The 22,427-nt window shown below is 34.1% G+C and overlaps 2 protein-coding genes across 5 annotated transcripts; both read right to left on the bottom strand.

Annotated features, from left to right (window-relative positions):
* Positions 1-666: 666 nt before the first annotated feature.
* Positions 667-2,739, bottom strand: LOC148865195 (uncharacterized). The gene is made up of 3 exons (XM_088976361.1): positions 2,150-2,739; positions 1,895-2,066; positions 667-939 (listed from the first exon to the last, which is right to left on the bottom strand). The coding sequence occupies exons 1-3, from the start codon at positions 2,737-2,739 to the stop codon at positions 667-669; spliced, it is 1,035 nt and encodes a 344-aa protein (XP_088832487.1).
* Positions 2,740-8,757: 6,018 nt separating this feature from the next.
* On the bottom strand, positions 8,758-22,027 carry PAP23 (purple acid phosphatase 23). Of its 4 annotated transcripts, none has more exons than XM_088980614.1 (7): positions 21,496-22,027; positions 21,203-21,394; positions 19,892-20,228; positions 18,823-19,040; positions 18,499-18,689; positions 14,633-14,914; positions 8,758-9,111 (listed from the first exon to the last, which is right to left on the bottom strand). In XM_088980614.1, exons 1-7 carry the CDS (start codon positions 21,755-21,757, stop codon positions 8,977-8,979), a joined length of 1,617 nt encoding a protein of 538 aa, XP_088836740.1. In that variant the 5' UTR covers positions 21,758-22,027; the 3' UTR covers positions 8,758-8,976. The 4 variants fall into 4 exon arrangements, with proteins under 4 accessions (XP_088836740.1, XP_088836742.1, XP_088836739.1 ...); XM_088980616.1 differs by lacking the exon at positions 8,758-9,111 and adding an exon at positions 12,565-13,147 and having other exon boundaries at positions 21,496-22,001; XM_088980613.1 differs by lacking the exon at positions 8,758-9,111 and adding an exon at positions 12,565-13,109 and having other exon boundaries at positions 21,496-22,001.
* Between the last annotated feature and the right edge of the window lie 400 nt (positions 22,028-22,427).

Raw genomic sequence — 22,427 nt, 5'->3', positions numbered from 1 at the left:
TGGTGGAAATTTACACTTCAGAATCTTGAAAAAGAAATAAAGGAAAAATTGAGAGCGAATATGATGGGTGTTTGATTGGAGGAATTGGTTCAGCAAACTCACCCCCTTTAACGATCATGATTTGGTTGTCTTTAGATCGGCATTAACCCAGGAATTAGGGATCAGCTCTTCTGCTACTTGATAGTGATTCAGTGGACTCAACTAAAATTAATGAATTTAATCAAAGAGAAACTAGAGCTAATGGGTTTGTTCTAGATAGCTTTGTGCTATATACGGGATGTGAGGAATGGTGTTCTATATCATGATAAAAAAGCCAAATTCAAAATAACAAGTTGGAGAAATTTTATCGAGTAATTGAGAGAATTCCTTGCATAAAGTTTCCCAAAGCTCACTAGAAACAACTTCTTTTAACAAAATTTACTTCCATGATTTGCATCTGCACATGAAAATTTTTGTTGATGGCTCATATGAACCAGAGAAGATTAATGGTGTTTGCTCGGGACAAACAGTGTAATAAGTTTGTTGTGTTTTTTGATGTTGAAGCTATTGCAGAAGGATTGCAAAGAATATATTCTGAATTTACTTGCATTCTTTATTGTATAATGGAACCACAAAGATCAACTCCAAACAATGAAAATAAGAGACCCAAGGAAGAAAAAAAAAAGATTAAGAAAGCGTTCCTGGAAAGAGTTTGGAGACCACCTCGCCGGCAGGTCCATCAATCACATCTTTAACGGAACAACTGATCTCCTTCCAGCCTTCTGAGTCGGGAAGGTTTTCTTTCAGCTTCTGAACTCCTTTGACTCTTACGGTGTCATCGATCTTATTCACTGCTTTCGCAACGGGAGTCATGTCAGGAATGTTTTGCTTAATTGTCATTGAGCTAACTGAGTTTGTAACGGAAGTCATCAGGGATCCATAAGCATAGACGAACCAAAGCTGGGCATTTAACAAAGAGCTCCAAAACGAACCTGATTGAGGTCGTTGAGAAGAGGCTTGATGAGAACGGAATTAAGGAAAGAATAAGGGCAAAAGGGACATTTTATCTTTTTGGTTACAATTTTATGATAATAATAATTGTCAGATAGAGTACACTAAGACAATAATTAAAAAGTAAGGATAATTTAAGAAATTCGCTCACATTATAATTTAAATTTGAATGTTATTTATAAACTAAATATTTTTTACTAATATTAATTTTAACACTATTTTAGCACAAAACTAAATATAGTGAGGGAATAATAGTATATTGTATATCAAAATTAAATATATCATGATTCCAAATAATATACATTTGCACTTCAGTAAGGACACTGATTATACATAACCTAGACAATTACATAGAAATATTGCCATATAAGTATAATGTTGTAACATTTGACAAAATCATGACATATATAGGTAAAAACGTGTTCATAGGTATTTTTCAATTTTCTCTTCTTTGAATAATTATATTACAAAATAAAAAAAATAAAAAAATAAAAACTTTTCTATACATTATAGATGTCATAAGAACAACTATTTATGTAGATGACACTTATTTGGTATATCCAAGTCCTAGGAAAATTGACATTGCTTATTAAGTCAACAGTAAGTATATATTATTAATTTATATTCTTGGGATGTTCTTTATTATCATTAAAAATTTGGTAGTCTTAGTCTCTTTGGGTTAAAGTTCTAAGGGCTAAATATTTCAAGTCTTGAACGGCTCAGTCGTCCAATCCGATCCGGGTCTGAAACACTATCAAAACTGTGGCTGAACTCTTGTATACTGTTGCATTTTTATTACTCAAAATCAGAATAGAAATGTCTACAAATTATTTCTCTTATTATTGAACAGAGATGAATAAATCATTCATGGGCGCAGGGAAGAGCGCATCTGCTGTCTGGGTACAAAACGCCTAACCCAAACATGCTTTCCATTGATTACATACTTTGCCCTCTCTCTCCCCTCCAGAATTCGTGCCATTGTCGAAGCTGATCGCAGCACCATTCTCGCGTATAGAGGTTGGACGTTCACAGCCACTTCCTGCATGTGGATGGCCTCCACACACTCACCAAACCGTCTGCAAGAACAAATTAAGATCAAGAGATTAATTTGCTTTACTACAGAGAGAGAGAGAGAGAGAGAGAGAGAGAGAGAGAGAACCTGCTGAAGTATCCCCTAATTTCACTTTCGCCAACTGGGTATCCGCGGGAGAATGTAATAAATATGGTTCGATCGTCATGAGAGACCTGAGCGTTGGGTTTCCATGGTTGGGCGCGGGGATTCAAGCTTGAGTCTCCAGCAAGCACATTCCGACCAGAACCAGACGACCCACTTGCCCTTGCCTGCTGCGCGATATCCTCAAAAGCTCTTGCCAAGACATCGTTAACCGTCTTCGTGATGACTTGAACTGCAGAAATCCTGCGCTCATGGACAAGCTGGAAAGAAATGTTCCTGTTCATGAGTCCAGAAGTCAGGGGAGTATCGTTGCTGTTTCGCGAACTGGGACGAGTCACGTTCACAGAGACATAATTCAAGCAAGAAGCTGCTTCTTCTGCTAATACATTAACCATTGAGTCTGGTAGCGGCAACATCTTCAAGATTATGTTGGGGTATCCCAACTCTTCCAGCCATATCCAGAATGCAATCACACGCATTGATACGGCGACGTCTCGCCGGAGATTGATGACCAGCCTGCTGAAGATCTCTCTATCTATTGCATGGAATGATTTGAGTTCCTCGGTGGTGATCATAAAGTAATCCATGGCGCCGGAGAGTGTCTGAGAACCGGTCTTGCAAGTGCAGGAAGTATGCCGAAGATAACACCACACACTAAACTTGAATACTTGATGGAGAGGATGGTCGATTGGGTCGAATGTTATATGGAGACGAGCGGGTGATATTGATGACCTTTCGATGGTGGCTTTTAGTGCCAAACACCATTTCGAAGAGGTGGGTCTGAAACTCTGATTCAGAAGAAACGCCGAGCTTCTGCACTGCGATGATGGTTGGAGAGATGCGACGGTTGGAAGGACAAGAGACATGGTCGTTAATTGTTATGTCTGTTGATGAAATCGGAAGGTGGGAACTCTTTTAATTTGGCGGGAAAGGATAGGCAACGGCTAGTATCTTTGAACTGAATTTCCGATTTTACAATAGTACCCCCGTTTTCTCTTTTCTTCCGCTAGAACGTGGGTTTTGGTCTTGGTCTAATAAAACCGTATGAGCGCGCCCCACACCACATCCCAACCGTGCAATGGGAACATCTCCCATGGCATGCACGAGAGATGATGCCAATGAACGCTGGGATGTGCACGTGGGGGCTCGTTCTGTGGGCCTTGTGACCTCCACCTTGGCCTTACAAGCCCGTTGGCAATAAGCCTTGGACTAAAACCATGGTTTTTAAAACCGAACCGGTCTGGGGCCTGGTTACCGCTTTGAACAGTCTGACCGTTCGATTCTAATGGTCTTCCCTTTCTGACAAAAAATAAAAAAATTTAAAAAAATTTAAAAATTTTGAAAAAATAAAAACCATTCAAACGGTTAACCGGTCGGTTCAGCGGTTTGCTTACCAAAATCAATGGTTTTGGAGAAAAATGGAACCTTCCCGGTTTTTCCAGTCCGACTGTCCGGTCCGGTCCGGTTTTGAAAACCATGACTAAAACCTTGAAATCATGGCCTTTATGCATTTCGTTTGATCCCATCTTAACGTCAAATTGGGGCTGGGTGCAAATGGATTGGATTATGATCCAATCCGAACCGAACTGAGATGCAATCCTATTTGGTTGAATTTGGATCATCTCTTTGGATGGGGTCGATTCCTATGCAATCCTATTAGTTATATTGTATTTTTATAAATTTGTTATATTATTTATTTTTTATAAAAACATGTATATATATGATCAAAATAATTAAAAATTACTTGTATTTTTTTGTTTTTTTTCTTTATTTAAATTGGTATATCAGATTCAAATTCAGATCGAGTCCTATCAGATCCAATCGGATCTTCAGATCAGATCCGATCCGACATGAACATTGTCAGATCGGATTCAAATATACTGTGATTTGAATCTGATCTGATTCGTTTATATCCCCATTGTCAACTAGGGTGGATTCAGCCCTCACAAAATTGTGTTTACATCGTTCTCAGAAAAAGTACTTTTCAGCCATGCATTGGGAATATCTCCATACTTGTATCCTTTTATTGGAGGAGATATTCTTAATAAATGGCTGAACACAATTTTGTGAGCGGGTTAGGTCTGGTTTGCGATGAACCTATGGGACAAAATCATAGACGTAGAATCATTTCAATTATTAATCAGGATAATCGGATGTGACTCGATTAGACCTGATTATACTAACATCTATATTTATCTATCAAATCTATTGATCCAACAAGAATTTACATCAAAAAATAATTTTTAATTTATTTAGTTATTTATAAAAACAAAAATAATAAAAATGAAATAATTATTTTAATAATTAAAATCTATGAAATGATTGATACAATGTGTATCATAGAAATTATAATGGATCTTATATGTTTTAAATTAATATTTTATATTTATATCACTTATTATTTATGGAAAGAAAAATACAAATTACAAAAATAACTAAGCAGAGCTAAGAGCTAATAATTTATAAGCATAATTAATCAGGATTTATTGGTTTACCTGTACAATATTTCTCAAACCGGGATGATTCATATCCATTTCTAAGATTCAGACCAGATCATTTAGGGCCTCACTACGGTTTCAATATGAAATCATATTTGTTGTTAGATTATCCAATTGAATTGACTTTAATATGGTCGATATGTATCATTTTTTAAGCTTGTCGATACGTGGCTGGCAGATGGAATGGCCGAAACTCTACCTTATTCCACCCGTACGGCCCTACCAATACTCGTAGTATTAGTTTGTACTAGACCATGTGATGCATGGAAAAGCTAAATAATAGAAATATATAAGAGTATATTATTATTTTGTATTTTAATTTTAAATAATTAATTATTATTTATATTTTTTATACTTTTTTAGTATAAACATAATAATAATTAATTTCAGTTAGGATTATTCATCAAACCAATAAAACTGATCAAACTTATTACTTTTTAGTATTTTCAGTCATTTGGTTTGGCCATTTGTAAACTAGCCCGATTATATATATAATTCCCATGTTTCTTAGTATAAACTATTTTATATTGTAAATTTAAAATTTAAAATTTATTCATTTAATAATATCATTATAATATTTTAAATTTAATTTAATTTTTAAGTTTAAATCGTTCGAATTAACCAACTAAACTGAAGATGGACCCAAATCAATACCAATGATTTCAACTGCCATTAACCCGACTGGCTGAATCGTTCGAACCGTTACTTAACCTTAGTTCTGGGTTTAGTGGGGACCCGTACGATGCAGCGACTTTGTTAAGCAAAAGTTAAATATATAGAGTGTTGACATGGAATAGTCTAACCCATTTTACCTAGTGATTGTGACCCAAATGCAAAAGCGGGTCGGTCCCCAGGTTGGTTTTCACAAATCGCCGGTCAATTTTGAGTAACCAACACCCCAACTCGACCAAATAAGTTTGGCTGGCCAAACAATTTGAAACAGAATTGAACATCTAGTAAACACAAATAATTTCAACCAAATTAATAGTGTAATCTCTAACAAATAACAATAGTTTAATCACCAATAATTATTAAAAATTTATAGTGAAAATACAAAACTACTAAACATATATTAATAACAAAAATATAATAAATAACTAATAAAAAGCTTCAATAACTCTAATTTATTTAATCTATTTTCACTATTTAAATAATATTTAAAATTCTCAATTATTTATATTTTATATTCTTATTATCGAGTATTGTTAAATCTATTATGAATAATTTTGTGTTTTTGATAAATTTTTAAGGCTATTACACGATTTTGTTATCTAATATATTTTTTGTTTTTAAATAATGTTTAAAATGTTATTTAGTATTAAATTTTTTTATATTTAAAACATTTAAAATTAAATACTTATAATACTATTTAGTTAATATTTAAATTCTTTACATTTTATATTCTTACATCAAATTCTATTTAATCTATTATAATTATTTTTGTGTTTCTGTTAATTTTTTTAAGTTATAAAATAATTTTGTCATTTAATCTTTTTTTTTTTTGTTTTTGAAATAATATATAAAATATGATTTATTTCTTATTTTTTTATATTTAAAGTATTTAAAAGTTAGTTATTTACAATAATATTCAATTACTTAAATAATACAATTATTTTTTTTAATTTTAATTATTTATTAAATTTAATAATCCGTAAAATTAGAATTAATACTATTATTACATAATTTTGTTATTAATTTTGTATAATATAAAATTATTATTAATTCAAATATTCTGAAATCTTCTATAATTATTTTTCTACACTTTAGAATTTTTTTAAATTTATTACATAATTTCATTCATTTAACTATTTAAAATTTATTTATGTTAAATATTTCATTAGTTAAATATTTAAATAATATTTAAAATATTTGAAATTAATTGTTATTAAAATTTTATTTCTTTTAAAGTTATTACGTAATATTAAATATTTTGTTATTTAAAATATTTAGTTATTTAACTTGAGTTGGTCAATTTTCACTAATGGCCGGTTAGTTTTGAGTGACCAACTCCCTAACTCGACTAAATAAGTTTGGTTGGCCAAACATTCTGCAACCAAAATGAACCACCTAGTGAACACTCCTAATTTTAGCTAAATTAATAGTCTAATCTCTAACAAAATAACAATAGTTTAATCTTCAATAATTATTAAAAGTTATTGGTCAGCTTTCATTAATGGTTGATTTTCATTAATCTCTAACAAATTATTGGTCATTTTTTTATTAATAGCCAGTTTTCATTAAATATTTTGTTATTTAAAAAAATTTATTTATTTTCTTATTTAAAGTTATTACGTAATTTTAATTTTTATTATTTAAATAACATTTAAATATTTTTTTATTTATATTTTGAAAATAATATTTAGTTATTAAATTGAATAATCCATAAAATTATAATTTATATTATTATTACATAATTTCATTATGAATTTCATAAAAATATAAAAAGTGTTAAATTTTTTAATTGAAACTTTCCTTAGATAGATATAGATGAAAAGTGGGGGAGAGAATAAATAGGAATTAGATATAATATAGGAGATAAATAGGAATTAGAAAAAGTTAGAGATAATTTAGGAGATAGTGGGTGATAGTTAGTTTTCTAATAAAAAGGAGAGGAAAATGGGGGATAAGCCATGGTAGGTGGCAACTCCATAGGCTTCTAGAGGGAATCTTGCACCCCCTCCAGAATTGCTCCCTTAGGGTAATAGAGCACAAAGAGGCCATCTGATGTGGCATATCATTAATTTAGTGTGTGTGTGTGTGTACTAATTAATAATTGATGTAAGTGCAGATGGTCCCGTCCTATCGCGGGCCTACACGTGTCAAGTAATGCAATTCAGAGCAGACCCAATCAGGGCACATGTGGAATAGAGCTCGACGGGCTTTGCGGAGCCAATAGCGTGGGGTCACATGGCAGCCTCAGATGGCCACGCTCCCCGCATACGGACCACATCTAGATCGTCTGAGCTCATCTACCTCCAAGCAGCCTCAAGTATAAATAGGAGGTGAACCCCCCAAAGTAAAGGATTGGAACTTAAGCTCTCTAGCTAGCACTTGAGAACTCTTGTGGCCTTGTCTAAGTGCATGCACCTCGGACCTCGTCCACCTGATACTCCTCCTAATACTAACTTAACCGTCAAGAGTCTCTGCCTCAGGTTCTCACCCAGGGCCTCTGACGTTCTCTTCTTTGTACGATCGACCTACAATTCCTCAGCCACCTCGGACCTCGGACTACTCAGCGACACCTCGGCTTACGAGAAAAGTTACAGTGTTGTCCTCGACCTATTCCGAGTATCAACAAAAATCTACTATAACCCATAATTTTTTTTTTTGTCTAAAAAATCAAGCATGAAAGATTTAAACATTAGTCCTTAGTTAAAAAATTACAAATGATTTATCTCTACCCTATGCTTTAATTATTTGTCATAATTACATTTATTTTATATCTTAATATTTAGACATTTTCTGTTCTTAGAATTAGTGATTAGTAGATGTTTGTTAATAAATACTTCAAAATTGATTGTTAAAATTTATATACCACAAATTTGTTTTTTTTTTTTAATTGAGATGTACTCATATGCAGACATATTTCAGCTATTCTTTCATTTTTCAATGCTAACCAAGTGTGTGATAGTTCATACTTGACATAGACTTTTCTTTCGTTTCTTTTTCTTTATTTTTGATACAAGACATAGACTATTAAAATGTGTGTTTCAATGTTTATCATGTATATATAGCTTATTGAGAGTCATCTAAAACTTATACTTAATTTTAGTGATATATTTTTCTGGGGATTTATTTGACTTTCCCAAGGTGTATCCATGCATTCCAAGGTTCAAAGTATCAATACAAGTGAAATAGTACGAATTAAGGGGTATCTAGATCTCTAAACCTTGTTCATTAGGGATTATCGCTTTTTAGAATAACACAACACATGAAAACTATGAATTAGGGAATATTGATACTCTGAACATTGTATGTATCTTAAATTTTTCATAATATCTATATATATCCAAAGTGTAATACCATAAAGTTGCATTTTTTATTTTCATGTTTCTGATACTTTGAACCTTGAGTAAAGGAGATCAACATGAAAAGTAGGTAGGACCTGACCTGCCTTCTGAAAGGCATGCAGAAAAGCATATAATAGAAATATATAGCAGATTTAGTAGATTGTGTTACAAGATAGGATTGTAACCTACCATCAAGCCTTTCCTTTGAAAATTATCAAATAAACAATATAAGCTTTCAGGAAAAAGTTTCCCCAACTTAGAAATTAGAACAGAATATCATCCTTGTCAGAGGATACTGATTGAACTATGCAACTGGTTTGACATTTGACAAACACAGCTTAGGCTGCCGTACTATATATATTTGCTCACCATGGCTATTTTCTTTATACATGTCCTGATTCCTGTGCCAAGTCCACAAAGCATATGTTGAATTTACCACCTGCAGCAAAGAAAGACATGTAGAATGAAGAGAGGAAATTAACCAACTGATGCGCCAGCCTCTATAAATAATTAATTATGTGTCTATTTAACAAAGAATTTCAAGCAACTTTTAGGTCAAAGACTCAAACTTTTGACATGAATTTTAAAAAGACATTGTTTCCTTTTTCATTTTTTTCATATTTAACAGATTTGTATGAGCCTATGGGACCATAGTTTAGTTGGTATACATCAGAATATGCAATTCTAGTATTCAATATGGGGTTAACTAGTTGTTCCTAGACCAGTAGCTGCTTGATTATTACTACATAGGACCCGCCTCTAAAACCTGTAGCTGCTTGATTATTACTACATAGGACCCAAAATGGGACATGGATGAAATGTAGTTGAATAGGGTAATGGGAGACATGATCAAAGTTTCTGCCATTTGACAACCCATTTGCTTTCTGATGGTTGAGTTTCGGTGTGTGTCTCCATCTCGAAACGTAAATTACAATTTCTCAGCACACTATCAGAGAATCAAAGTTTCCGCCATTGTTTCTTTTCTATCTCCAACTGTTGAACACGCTAAAAAGCGATTCGGTGCAAGGTTTGTATATCCCCTCAACTTAAACGGCAAATATGTTCTTAAAATATGTCACTTGGATAGTTTTAGAACCTTTAATCAGTTTGTAACTGTTCGATGAAATGCCTCACAACACAAGCATCAACTATCAAGTTATTACCATCTCAATGCGGTTCTATCATCTGAGCCTCCGTTGAAAAGGGTTCCCACAAAAGGCCCTTTTAGACTACAAAACAGTTCTTTGCTGGGTCACCCAATTCGATCAACAAACACTTCTCTCTATTTTGAATCCTATAAGATATCATTGAATTTCGAAAGCGGAAGCTGTATCTACACTGGCATTATTAAACCTAGGTTCCAATCCTATCCATCCACTGTATCTTCTTTGATAACAAACTATGTTGCCTATGGTCACATTGGCGATGCTAGTTGGCTTCTCGGTGAAATTCCCAAGTGGGGTTTTGATCTAGTATCTCCAAATTTAATTATTGCAGGTTGTACGAATACATGAGAGTTTGATAATGTAGAGTGTTTTATCCTCTATACAGATCCTACAAACCCAACCATTGTTATTTAAACAGGGGTAGAGATTTACATCGATGGGTATTCTCCAAACGTTTGCAAAAGTCCAACGTATATTTTACATCAATCAACCAAACACAGTGAATGTAAATACTGGTTCCTTTTTTACACTCTCAAAAGTCAATAGATGTTAAACTCCTCGTTGTAAATTTAGATTTACACTGCAACCAAACACAGCCTAAATGTTCTTATTAGAGCTCATGTAATTGATATCATCAAAATGATGACCAATTAGGTGGTTATCATCTAAGAGTTTTGTCCAAATTATATGGGATCAGCTACATGAATCCCCTTTCGCCATTCAGTGCTATATCCACAATTAAATTATGGACACTTATATTTTTTATTATTTCCACCAAAGTCCTTGATTTATCCTTGGCTTTTGTAGCCCCTTCAACATTAAATTGAACAACTTTTGAAAATAGATTTATATATGGTTTTACATGCAAATGACGGGACCATCTCAATCTACTTTCTCCATTTTCTCCTTTTGGAGTTACTTCTAGGTTCCTTCATATGCCACCATCAAGTGGTATTCATCAAAATTCCTTAGTGGACTATGATCTGCTAAAATCCTTTTGGTATAATACTTTCTTGCATCATGGATATAATGACGTAGTTTGCAAACAAATCACATTAAGAAAACCTTCAAAGAAAAGAATCAAAGCTAAAAACAAGAAGAACAATTCTTCACTAAATACTTAAGAGAAAATCAACAGAACTCCCCTATCTACTCTTTATATAAACTTCTTGATACCCTTATGCCTCTTACAAGAAAGTCTCATAATCTAGTAAAACACTTCTTATTAGAATCCTACTAATAAGGGTGGAAACAAATCGAGTTATTCGAGCTCAACTTGTAAAAAACTCAATTCGGCTTGGTTTAAATCGATTTCGAGCCAAGATCAAGCCCAATGAAGCTCGGCTCGCTAGGCTCGGTAGCATAATAAATAATTTTTATTATATGTGTAATAATAAATAATTTTTATATGCATAATTTTTATTTTTTATAGGAAGCTTGACTTGTAGTCGAGCTCGAGCCGAGCCAAGCTCGAACTTGCGTTCTTTTGAGTCAAACCAAATTCGATCTCAGGATTTTGTCTCAAATTGAGCTCGAGCTTGAGCCGAGCCTAACATTGTTTTGGCGAGCCAAGCTCGAATGGCCAAGTATTCGGTTTGGCTCATTTTGAATCCACCCCTACCGACTAAATCTTCTAAAAAAATTATCTTAATCGAAGACAAATTAAAAAATACCACTGTGATGTTAACTTGGTAAATGCAAATAAGGGTAGATAGATATAGAATTCTACAATGAAACTATCTTGGTAAATACATACTAAAATGGATCATCAAAAGCCAACTTAGTAAATGTTTATTCAATTAAGCTGAATCACATACTACATCCTCCCCAGGTTGAAGAGAATTTGACCCCATATTCATGTTACCATCCAAGAGACTATCAAAATATGGTTTTGTGCTTCTTTGTTAGAGATGGCAATTTCACTCATCCTTGTGGGGCCTTGCCGTGGCTCACTCTGATTGGGCGATTTTTTTTTTACCATTGATCGGAGTTCGGGACAGGTTCGGGGAAAACCCAAAATTCTGGGGTTGGGGATAGAGTGGGGACGATATTTGTCCACCCTACCCCAACCCTAGCCCAACTATATTATAAAACAATATATATAGAGAGAAATATATATAGTGCTATAATATAATATTATATATTATATTATATTACATAATATAAAATAATTCTAGGTAGATTTCAAAAAAATAAAAATTAATTAATTAATGAGTGTACAAGTAAGAATGGCCGAGGCAGGGCGGGGCAAAGTCGGGGGTACCCATTCCCCACAAGGACGGGGATGGGTTAGGATTTTTAGCCTCACCAAGGTTCAAGGCGACGAATTTGAATTCAAGGTCAAGTACGGGGCAGGCAAAACCCAGCCTCACCTCGCTTTGTTGCCATTCCTATTCTCTGTTTCTAGCCTTTTGATACATAATTGGTGGTGTAAATCTCTAATACGAACTGAGATTTCTTCATTACATCTCTTAACCTTTGAACCATATCTCTTGATCTTCGAATAATTCAATTCTTCCTTTATTGATCATTCTGAATATTGCAAAAATGCATGCTAATATAGATCTTCAGACTTGTATGACAATGATGTTATCAAAACCTCCAAATGATAAATATTTCTCCATCATCTTGAAATTCATTATGAATGATAATATATTCCTCTTGAGCAATTAGTTTTTCATCATAGATTGGAGGTTTCTTCTAATCAACATGTTCTTCAACAGATGTTGAGAAAAATGACAATGCAAGATTTTCATTACAATCCTCAACAAAATTGAATCAATCAATAAAGTCATAAGATTTGATTTTATCTTTAAACTTTGAAATTGATTACTCCATGGAACTCTAGTCCATGAGTTCATTTGGAACTATACATCCATGAAACTCCAGAAACTTAATCTTGATATCAATTTTCCACTGGTTCTATTCATCACCCGCAACTATAGTCAATTTGGTTGCTTGCCTTAATGATGATAAAGAATGTGTGAAAGAACCTCCATGAAACTCTGGGATCTCAAACTTGAAAACCCATTTTTCATTGTTTTTTGTCACCATCTACAACTACAAACAATCTGATTGTTTTCATTGATGATGAAAATGAACGAGTGGATGCACTTGCACTGGAACTATTGTCCCCTATTTTGGAACGAGAAAATAGTGATATCAACTCTTGAGCAAGTGCATTGACTTATCTTCTCAACTCTATCATCTCGTCTTGTGTATAAGTGTTTTGTTGTTGATGTCCTACTCCATGATGTGTCATTTGTTTCTTCTTAAGAGCCATAATCCAAAGAATGAACAAACCTAGCTCTAATACCAAATAGTGCAGTTCGGAAACAAAAATCTTACAATGAAGCTATCTTGGAAAATACGAACTAAAATGGATCATCAAAAGCCAACTTAGTAAATATTTACTCAGCTGGGCCGAATCCCATATTGCATCATATAAATATATATATATATATATTATTAAAGACATGTTCAAATTTTTTATAAGTTCTATACTTTTTATATTTTGTATTTTCATTATTTATTTTATAAAATTACAAGCTAACTTATTTAATTATAAGGGAAATGCAATTGCAATTAACTTTTAGAAAATTGGTTTTATCTTATGGTCAAATCAATTGGTCAAATGGGCAAATCCATCACTTAACAATGATTCTGAGTCCATTTACAACTAAACCATTTACTAGCAAAAGACTAATTATCAACATGGTGGCCTAACTGAACCATTTAACCTAGTTAATAGAATCGCAAATTAGACATCAATTTTTCTAATTTTTATATTCAACTTATATCATTAATAAGAACAATTATTATTTATCACATTTAGTTTTTAATATGCCAAACATATAATGTTATACATAAGCCTAAATTTTTTTTTATTATTTATTATTTTTTAATTAATTTTTTAATCATGAAACAATGAGCTAACCAATTTAACTCAAATGGTTAAACCATTAATCTGTGACCCAGATAGAAAATGGTTTCAACTTTGTTTACTTTTAAATTTTATATTCTATTTTCATCATTGATAAATATGCCATATTTATTATATTTATTTGTTGGTTTTCCATTGTGTGGCCCGGGTTTTTGCATACTCCATATGGGCATTTCTATTATATATACTTCATTTTTTTCTCTTTTAATAAAATTTTAGTTTACAAAAAAAAAAAAAAAACTCATACTTCTGGATTGATCCATTTGGCCCAAATGGTTGAACTACTTACACACCACCTAAATGAAAAAAATGGTATAATTTATGAATTGATTTTAAAAATATAAGTTTTTATATTATGAAAATCATTATTTATGGGCTTAATTAATAGATTTTAAAAATAAAAAACAAAGATACCTTAAATATAGTATTAAATGATAGAGAATAGGAGTTAATGCCTTAAATATGAGATTTAATTTGAGAGAATTGAAATAAAATGAATAGTAGTATTGAAATTACAGTTTTTCCCCAAAAGTGAAATTTGTCCAAATTCAAAATGAAGGGTATTTTAGCCAAGAAAAATTCTAGAAATCAATAGAATTTAATACCTTAAATATGGGATTTAATGAAATGAATAGTGATATTGAAATTACATTTTTGCCCACAAAACAAAGAGTGTTTAAATTCAAAATGAGGGGTATTTTAGTCAAGTAAAATTCCAGAAATCTCAGGCCTCATTCGTGCTTTTCATAATAGTATATAACTATATATATATATATATATATAGATAGATAGATAGATAGATATAGATATAGATATAGATTAGAACCATTAGATTATACTCAAGTGCATACCTCTAGTATTCCATGTCCAAAGCTGCTCTCTCTATATGCACTCCATTCTGGTTGTTTGTCCCAACAAAATTTTCCTTTTGCGGGGCCAGAAGAAATATTCAAATGGCATACCCCTCCAAATTCAGGTATGTTGTCTCCTGCCAAAGGACACTTTCCAGGGTCATCTGCATGCTCAACATCAACTTTCTCAATGTTTCCTCCATCTCCTACTGTTATGTAAACAGGTCCACATGGATCCAATGTATAGTTGTATACTCTATTCATCCGCTCATAGGCATGCACCTGTCAACCATATAGAAGAGCATCTTGTGTCAAGAACATTAGATGCAGTCTGAAACACATCATTCATAAGTTCTGAAGAGGCAGAAGTTTAAAACCTTTGGATGAAAGCTTCAGTTAGTTACAGGATGAATTGAATATCTATTTGAAGGAGCTAGCTTCAAATTGACAATTTTCAGAACATGTTATAGAATCTTTGATATCCTGAAGATGAAGTTAATGGATCAAGATCAACAACCATGATCCAACAAGAAACTGGAGATAGTTGGAGCTTCATCTTGAGAATTAAATCATGATGCTATAATAAAAATTATTTCCATAAACATGAACTTAGATCCAAGAGCAGAGGTTCTAAAAAGGAACCTTAGAAAGAGCTCTTTGATTGCTTGTGAAGAGGTTAGTAGAGTTCTCTAACCCCAATACTTGCTAAGGGTTACTCTTCAATTCCATCTCTGGTTTAGGGCAGGCTTGTACAGGTCTACAAACATCATAGATTAGCTTTTGCTGGGGAGCAGCCACAAGGTTTGATGCAAACTTATTAGTTACTGAACCTTGACTTTTCCCATCTAGGAACAAATCATAAACAACAAGCATGTGAAAAGAACAATAAGAATTTTCCTATAGAACACTAGGTAAATCTTGTAAAACTTGCTAACTAGATTTATCTATGTTTCTACCCATAGGTAATTCTTGTAAACAAGGTCTTCCTACAGGACAATAAAATTTTACTATATGCAAACCAATGCAAACAAATCTAGAATAATAACACAAGAGATGACAATGACTTATGAGGTTCAGCCTTTGCCTACATTCATGTGAGAGATAGATCCATTATTCATCACGAAAAAGAATGAAGAACAGTATAATATTTCCTATGATTTATAACCCAAATAACCCTATACCCTTGTATACCCATTTCCTTTCCTCTCTCAAAACCCAAAGAACATGTAGAGAGATAATTCTTTCTCAAGTGTACCTTTTTTTCTTTCAATCTCTCACTCACTCAAAGAAAAGAACCACCCTTGTATAAGCCAACAACACTCCTTATCATACAAGTAATGCATATTAAGGAGTCCAAACCCACCATTGGATCTCAACCCAAACAACACAAACCTAACAAATTTGACATTTAATCATATCATGTGTATAATTCTAAAAGAGAAGCATGAACTGTCAGACAAACGACATGGTATGAAAGAGGATTTGATATATGGATTTTGTGAAGTGTTATATGACATTTTCCTCTTTAAATTTTAGACACACTAATTTGTAATACCAGTTATAGTGGTAGCAAAATAAGAAAAGGTCCATGCTTCTCATTACTAAGATCAACATTTTCCTTATTATTAACACTTGTTTAGATAAGAAAGTATCTGATCACAAATTGTAGAACAGAGGCACTAAAGTTTAAAATGGACCCTAAGGCTCCAAAACTAAGTTTTAAGGGTGTCAACGACTTCAAATGACCTCTATATACTCAACCTGAATTAGTTGAATCTGGTTACATTCTTCTGTTTTTTATAGCTGATAATTTCAAATGGGGATCCCATTGAACAACAAAATAATAAAGCCCAAAACCTTAGATTGAATTCCTGCCCTAGATCTAGGATACTCCAGCCACAAACATACCTATCCCTTTGCCTCAAGTAGCCTGGCTTTTCTCTATAAATTATATGCTTTCACCCCACCAGGGAATCATCACCAATCTCTCCCATCAACATTATGGCCCTCACCGTGACCACCTTAGGACCTTAGAGTAGGTAAATATCCTAGAGAGAGAATTCAAAGAAAAAAGAAGAGGGAAAGAGAGAATGCTGAAAAATACCCTTCAAAAAAGAAGGAAATTTGGCAAGAATAAGGAAACTACTCCATCACATGGAAGGTCTAAGAATCAAAAGGTTGCAAAGCCCTTATACCTAACTCAGATTCTTGCACTCTATTTAGTTGCCTTGCTTCTTTCTTGTACCTACTTTTTGCACATCTATAAATATGTTTTTTCCTTTTTTATGTTTCCTTTCAAGGAGAAGCTCTATTTTGGGAACTAGATGGTGGTATCCCTGAGTCCAGGAACATTTAGGTAAAGAAAACAAATACAAAAAAAAAAACACCATTACCCAATCCTGGTCCCAGCTATACAAGGTCTTGGAAGGGGTGGACTAAATATGGGCCTAACCTCCAGAATTTTTGCATTAAGGGGAAGCATTCTCACACTTTTCATCACTGCACACTGAACAACCCATAGCTTCCTCTTGAACCTAGTTTTCAACCTTTTTGCTTGGATCTTTTTGTGCCATTCAGAGGTGTTGGGAAACCCGGTTTCATGCCTTCCCCTCATCATCATTATAGCCTCTTACCCTCTTCTAGTTTATATTGGTGCCTTTGGAGCTGTCTAAGTGGGCTATTTTCTTTTTTACCAAAAAAAAAAAAAAAAAAAAAAAAACACAATACACAAATCAAACTTTCATCAGCAACCCATCACCCCGTTTTGGTGGATGGCAAGTTCTAGTTAGTTCCATTAGTGAGACAAATGAAATTAGGGGGTTCACACCATCCAAGGATTGAATATTTTCGTTTAGAAAATATCTCTAAAGAAGGGCTTATTTCTACTACAAGAGAGTTTAAGCCAGCTGATCCCAAGTGGTTTGTACAAGGCTTTGAGAACAAGCTGAACTTTATCCTGTAAATTGAAGCAACAAGAGAAAGAGCAGTTTTGTGCCCCCAAAATACATAGCCAATTAGAAGATTACTAGTCGTTTCATTTTGACTATTAAACAAAATTAGTAGTAGAACCATCCCCATTTTAAATGACAGAGGATTTGGTACTTTATAAGGTAAGCAATATTCACAAAAGGAAATTGATGGGACATTGACAGGACAGAGTAAGCAAATCACCTTTGATATTCAACTTCCATTGTTGGTCAAGTCAATGGATGTTGCCACTGCATGTCTGAGTTTGAAGCATATCATTCATTTTTTATGGATAATTGATCAGAAGCGTTCTCAATGCAACAAAAATAATCATACAGATAATGGTGGATGAAACCCTCTAGGAAGATAAATGAGAGAGAGAGAGAGAGGCCACTTCAAAGCACATATTAAATGAGAGCCAAATGTAAGAGTGAAACCAAAACATGTTTGAACTTCCTTGTACCATCAGACATGCAATCAGATTGATGAATGAAAGAGCAGTTCTACCCAATATAACAAAATCTTAGATTCAGTAAACAAGTAAACCTACACATTAAGTTAGTAATTGAAAAGGCACACATTACACTGCTTGCACATTTCTGTAGTTGTTATCTACTTTTATATCTCTTATCTTAAAACCATAATCCAGTCCTTACCCATGACATGTGAAAATTGGCCTTTCTTGGGCACATATGTCAACCAATGTAATCATTTGAATCTTGTTTAGTAAACATTGAGCCTCAGAAATTGTGGCTCAACTGAAAAACCCATGAGAATGAAGATTAAAAAGCTAAATGGGTCATTCTTTTTTATGCTAAACAGGTCATTCTTTTAGATACAAAAAAACAAACAATGGAACTGCATGACCAATGAGAATGAAGATTAAAAAGCTGACTTACATGACCAGAAAAAACAATATCAACTCCATATTGATATAGTAGGGTTTCCATTTCCTGTCTCATGCATTCAAATTCCTGGTAATGTGATGAGTAACTATTATACCAAGGAGGATGCCATGCAGCCACCAGCCAGGGGGTCACTAAACGGTCCACTAGATGTAAATCTTCATGTAACCAGGCATACTGAGTACCTACAACAAGGATACGTGAAAATCTTAAGTATACAGATGAAAGACATGATATTCCAGAATTTAATAACAATTTGAAGTTACAAGCACTACAATTTAGAGCAATAAACGGATGGAAGATAATGACATCAGTCACCAGTACTATTGTAGTCAACATATGCTCCCAACATTATGAAATGTATTCCTCCTGCATTGAATGAGTAGTAGAAACTACTGTTGGAGCCAGACTCCTGTGAAGGAACACCAAAACGTGCAAGGTATGAACTAAAAGTGATGCCACCAGCTTGAGGCTCAATCTCGTGGTTTCCTTCAATCACCATCATAGGAACCCTTGAGATCAGGGGCTCCATAAACCTAATTTCCAATTAAATAATGTCAAAAATAGAACTTTACAGAAAAACTTCTAGTAAACTAATGTATATATGGAAACAAATTCTAGTTCTAGTTGAATAATAAAATAAATTTTGATCAGTTTGCTATGGGCAATCCCAGACCTTCTGGGGTGGGGTTCTTTTAGAAATCATGATGGCACCTTCTACTAATCTTCTCAAGCCCTGTTGGTGAAGAAAATTCCCTAATAATAGAATCACTTATCTTCTACTAAAAAATCCCATTGCATCTGGAATATTTGAGCAGAGAGAGGGAAAGTAATGCACAAGCTGAAATTGAGGAGGAATAATAGAGCAATTTTTTGTAAAATGCAGAGGTGTAACACGAAGTGTTCCACTATCCTGAGTCACAGGGTGAAAAACCATAGGGCAGCAGAAATATCCCCTGGTATGAGCCCATCATTAGACCCTTGGTCAACATGGTCAAGCTTTCAATTGTGGTATACCTTTTCTTAACTCTTTTGCCTATATCTCACACCTACACTCTTGGGCTAATCAGATCAGACCACAATGATCAGTTTAGTTTAGAAGATAAAAAAGGTGCCCCCCCCAAAAAAAAAAATTAGGTCCAATTTATGACCATTTGAAGTGAAAACTGTAAAATCTATCAATTTGAGGGCTCAGATATGTTCAAAGTTCAAACTGGCCTTGATAGTGAGACCAACTGTAACCCATATTTAAACCAGGTCATCTATAAATTATAGAGCTTAAAAGACCACTACAGAGCTTCAGTTAGGAATCCATAGAAGGTTCATTTCTAAATTATAACCACAATCAGGTCAGATACTCATAATATAATTTTAAAGATGAGATTACCTTCCCCAGCCATCCCATCGGGGTTGATATGTCTCTCTAATGGGTGCATCTGGGAAAGCACAAGAAAAGCATGGAACTCCTTTGTCACCTGTTGTAAGGTATTGGTTTGCATAGCTTAAGTCACCAACCATTAACACCATTGAAGGATCATTCTTGATCATATGGTCAACAGTTGTTGTTGAATTGCTTGTCAGACCTAAATCTCCAACAACTGCTATCTTACGGGGATACGTATTTGGGCTAGGCCAAGGCAATGTTTCAAACACATGTTCTTCACTCATAGCTGATAATGAACTATCTCCACACTTGTAATAGTATCTCTTCCCAGGTTCAAGGCCTGCAAGAAAAGCAAGAACTCAATGAACATGGTAGCTAAAAAGTACACCGAGTTCTCAGTAAAGGTGTGGAAATATAAGAAAAGCACACAATGGAAATCTGACAAATTTCTTTCTTTTTTCTCCTTCCAGAAAATGTTTTCATTTTCTGTTGGTAGGCAAGTTGGTTATTGTTAGTTGACAGTGGCCTTAAACTGGGTTGCAAACCCAGGTATGTGCCATTAGTAAGCTAGTGTCTTCAATAAGAAAACCATTCTAACATGAAAATGCACCACTCTTTGCATGTATAAATCTTAACTTATTCTTTGAATCTTGACCAGTAATATCACCATTATTTTTCAGCATATATATTTTAGGTGTCAGGGAAATGCCTCAAATTCAATTTCACATGAAGCACAAACAATCATCCAGATAATATAGTAGCTTTATTTCTTTAACTTCATATTTTGTTAGCTTTCTTGTTCTGTTATATGATATTTTTCTTGGTGCCGTACCTACACAAGACAAAAAATTACACACCTCAATTGTATCAGAGCACTTGAAACATAAAAATAAAGAAAAGTCAAAAACTTTCCTTAAGAAATTGCCATAACTTGAATGTTGAATCATCAAGACATGGTCAAAGTCCAAAGAATTATCCCTGAATATTAAGGCAAATTGCCAGACTAGTTGAATAAATGAATCCAGTAAAATCAATTATTCTACAAACCCTAGTGCAAATTTTGGGAATTTTGTGACAATTGAATGCTTATGTTTTTCTTCATCTTAAGACAATTCAGTGCCTAAATTAGTCTGAAGGGCAGAGTTATATCATTTTATTCAAACAAAGAGAGAGCATCAAACTTTACTTTGCCTGGAAGAGCAACACTGTCACAACAAAAATAATGGAAAAGGACAGGAACACCTTCAAATCTTTTAATGTGTTCCACCACAACTTCTTAGATCTCCAACTGATAACCGAGGTGGGCTTTCTTACCTTCAAGCCTCACATGATGAATGATGGCCGATGTGTAGTTCAAAAGGCCCTCAAACGGGTACAATTGACTATACACAGTCGATGTTCCCTTCTGGAGAAACGTATAGTTCCCGCTCTCTTTCCCATACCAAACCTCACTAGCAACTGTAGAAGGATCAAGTGGAGTGACCTTAGAACCAATCTGAGCATCCCCTGCACAAACGAAACACGACTTATTTCAACAATTCAATATATCAATACACCATTAATGAGCTAATGAACCATTGAGACACAGTGTGCGATGAGTCAGATACCAGTTACCCAAGAAACCCACATTGAAGCTGGTGAAGAGATGGCTAGAGCAATCTGTTCAGGGAAACTAGAGGGAACTTTCTTAGCAAGCCTGGGATGATTCATGGGCAAGTCATCACTTCCTCGGCGCAACGACGAATCGAAGCGACGAGTGACTGGTCGGAACGGCCCTTCCAGAGTTGTTGGGATGTGCTTCCCACTCACCGCCATATCCATTAAGGCCATGAACATGACCAGCGTGGACCATAATTTACAGAATTCCATGAAGAACAACTCCCCAGCTGTTGTTGCTGCCGTTGCTTCTATTGATTTCAGCTCAATCTTGAAATGCCATTTGGGTTTCACATTGATGAATGCCTAAGATGCCAGTCTCTTAGGTTCTGTGATGGTTTTACCAACCAGAGGAAGAAAAAGAAATTTGGGAGATGTGGTTTATAAGGGGGAGAGGGCTAGTAACAGGGGGCTGGAATTCAGAATTTGTATCTGTAGTTCTCCGAAGAAACTTTTGGAGGGTTGGCTACCTGTCTTCGAACTTGATAAAGGAATATTCTTTTGCAGGTTAGTATCATTGGTATATGAAATGACGTGACGTCTACCATGTCTGACGCATAGCGGGCCTCCACTGGTTGATGGGCTTTTGACATTTTTAGTATTGGGCCCAAGTAATGATGTTAAATCAGGTTTAAATTCAAAATTTATATAATAAAATAAAATACCTTTATTCTTTATCTAGTTTTATGTCCTATATGTTGTTTCTCTCAATTTTGGCCATTGGTTTGGACTTTTGTAAGACTATAATCTCCCTTTTATTTAAGCAAATTTTTTGGTAAAATCAGGAAGACGAGTGTCGTTCTGCAGCTAAGGAAAGGAAAATCAGAATTACGAAAGGGAGGAGAATAGAAGCTAGAACTTCACAAGTCGCCCAGTCGGTCAC

The sequence above is a fragment of the Nelumbo lutea genome, chromosome 3, assembly GCF_056320005.1.
Source record: "Nelumbo lutea isolate HS-2025 chromosome 3, American lotus-T2T, whole genome shotgun sequence".
NCBI lineage: Eukaryota > Viridiplantae > Streptophyta > Magnoliopsida > Proteales > Nelumbonaceae > Nelumbo > Nelumbo lutea.
Note: the sequence above shows the minus strand (reverse complement) of the source record. Positions and strands in the feature narration are given on the sequence as shown.